Source organism: Limulus polyphemus, unplaced genomic scaffold (assembly GCF_000517525.1).
Source record: "Limulus polyphemus unplaced genomic scaffold, Limulus_polyphemus-2.1.2 Scaffold9646, whole genome shotgun sequence".
Taxonomy (NCBI): Eukaryota; Metazoa; Arthropoda; class Merostomata; order Xiphosura; family Limulidae; genus Limulus; species Limulus polyphemus.
The window spans coordinates 18,051-20,735 of record NW_013675256.1 but is presented as its reverse complement, the minus strand read 5'-3'; the positions used below and the strand labels follow the sequence as shown (position 1 = coordinate 20,735).

General features: G+C 36.3%; 1 protein-coding gene across 1 annotated transcript in view; it reads left to right on the top strand.

Annotated features, from left to right (window-relative positions):
- LOC106476018 (hemicentin-1-like) overlaps positions 1-2,685 on the top strand; it is a gene marked incomplete at both ends in the record, with an annotated part of 23,199 nt that overhangs the window by 3,349 nt on the left and 17,165 nt on the right. The window contains 2 exons of the mRNA XM_013936690.1: positions 611-874; positions 1,833-2,174. Coding sequence (XP_013792144.1) covers positions 611-874; positions 1,833-2,174 — 606 coding nt within the window. The remainder of the gene's footprint in view (positions 1-610; positions 875-1,832; positions 2,175-2,685) is intronic.

Genomic DNA, 2,685 nt, shown 5'->3' with positions numbered 1-2,685 from the left:
AGAATGTCGAAATTAGGCCCACCTGTTAGTAACATGATCTATTAGTATAATGAATGTTAGAATGTCGAAATTAGGCCCACCTGTTAGTAACATGATCTATTAGTATAATGAATGTTAGAATGTCGAAATTAGGCCTACCTGTTTGTAACATGAACTATTAATATAATGAATGTTAGAATGTCGAAATTAGGCCCACCTGTTTCTAACATGATCTATTAGTATAATGAATGTTAGAATGTTGAAAATTAGGTCCGTAGATCTAAATATATCTTAGAAAACTAACAGCAAAGTTTTAAGAGTTTCTTGAATATTCGAAACTCAGTTGTTGTTTTCCGTTTTTTATTTCAGTGTCTGAATAAACCTACTTTACATGTGAGCGATTCTGGCTGATAAGCAACGAAAAAAAAAACTCTTTTTCTTGTAATTCTTATTAGAACCGGCAAGTTTCTTCTCCTTTCTTTTTTAACTGACAAAACTTTTCTCATTAACATGTAAAGGTGATTGGAATTGGAACTCTTTCGTTGATGTAAAAGTGCTTTAACTAGAATTGGAGTTCTAACCAGAAAAGCTTTTAATATCGTCACTTTTTTTTTGTAACTATGACTTTTAGATCTTCCGGGCCCTGCAACAGTGATAAAACAAAGTCCTCCTGTATTGAAAGGTAATCCCACTACATTAGAATGCAGACTAGAAGAGATGGGCCGTCCTTCGGCTACTGCTTTTCATTGGGAGCATTTCAACCAAATACTTCCCGTTACGACCCACAAGCTGACGTTTGAGTTGATAAATCTCAGAGACAGGGGGAATTACACGTGCTCAGCCGTAAACGCTGCTGGCATTGGCCCAAGGGGGGAGATCTACCTATCAGTACAAGGTAAGTAAGAAACATATTATTTATCTATGTATGTGTCATTCTTACCAATATTCCACTAAACACGCGTGTTCTTAATCTTGTACTGTCTGTCTGTTATTGGTATTTAACTAAACCTATGTATCCCTAATCTTTACATTGCATCATCTATCTACTTGTCTGTCTATCTATTGCTGTACGTAATATTCAGGTTAAAATACGTGTTCTTAATCTATCCACCTGTCTGTCTATCTATCTATCTATTTATCACTCACACCAATATTTAACTGTCTCTCTCTTGTGCTGTTTATTTATCTATTAGTAAAATTCAGCTCAAGATGTGTATTCTTAATCTTGCTTTTGTACTATCTGTCTATCACATTGTGTTCAAGTTCAAACTGCCCTTCTCTTTATTAGTTCATTTCTTTATCGGTTAGTCACTCGTAAACTGTCACAACAGTAACATGTGTGTTCAGTTGCTGAAGTAAGAGGGAACCATCAACAACACGTGTTCCAAGTAAATATGATTAAGTTAGTATTGTACAGGACTCCGAAATATCCTTTTTTCCTTTCACTACTGAATGCTAGATTATAATTATTTAATAATAATGGAAGTATACGGTACATCCAGTGTCCTCAGTGTTGCCTAGCAACATTCCTTTTAAATCCGAATCTATTTCTCGTTGCCATGGTGTCAAACCCAAAGACTTACTTGAGCAAGCGTAGTTGGTGCACGTTCGTCGTGTTGCAATTAAACAAGAGAATTAACTACTAAATTAACTACCCTGTAAGTTCTATTAAGAGTGAGTAAACACGTTTCTTTTTTTGACCATCATTTGTCGTTTGTTGAATTGGTGAACTAGGTTCCTGTTGTTGTTTGAAGTTGAGATAACTTAAATACTACGTTTTTTATTATTTAAGATGTATCTGTGTTTAAACTTCGAAGAGATTTATTTTTATAAAAACATATTTTATTATCTAGCGCCTCCTGCAGTTATTGAAGAGTTACCGGAGATGTACGGAGCGCCCTCTGACGCCACAACTGTCAGCATGTCATGCAGAATCGAATGTGATCCACTATGTGAGATTGAATGGCGTAAAAACGAAGACAAAATAGCGGATTCCAGTTTATACATAATTAGGAGTTCAGTACTGCCAGAAGATACACAGGCTGGCTATTTCACCTCTGTCGTTAGCACGCTCCAGTGGAACTTGACGGCGTGGACACTTGACCGTGACCTTGATAACGCCAACTATACTTGTGTCAGTAGTGGAACAGCAGCGGGACCTGGTGTCAACACGTCTACGGAGTTTCGAGTGGAATGTGAGCGAAACAGTTCTTTTAGCAACCTAATATTTAACATCCTAACCAAAACTCACGTTCTTACTATAAAAACACACACCTATCAATACTCGTACATTCTGTTGTTCTCATATAAAAAACATAACATTTATAGTACAGAGTACACCAAAAATATTCAACAAGATCACCTTGCTGTCAATTCAGTATTTCCAAAAACAGTTTTCTTTAAATAGTGCTAAGTGGTTTCATAAGTGATTTAGTAATTTTGTGAATTGTAAATTATTGTTTAGTGATACAGGTGATTATGCCACCCAAGAAACGCCTTTTCTATGGAAAGATTTCTGCCGTTAAAAGAACACAATCAAAGACTTCAAGCACAAGCTGCAAGACAGGCTGCTCAAATACAGGAAGAGACTTTGGAACAACGTAAGTTAGACTTCGAACTCAAACAGAAAGGCACGCTACTCAAAGACAGCAAGAAACTATTGAACAGCACAAAACCAGAGTTCAGTCAGAATCATCAAGGTAAGCT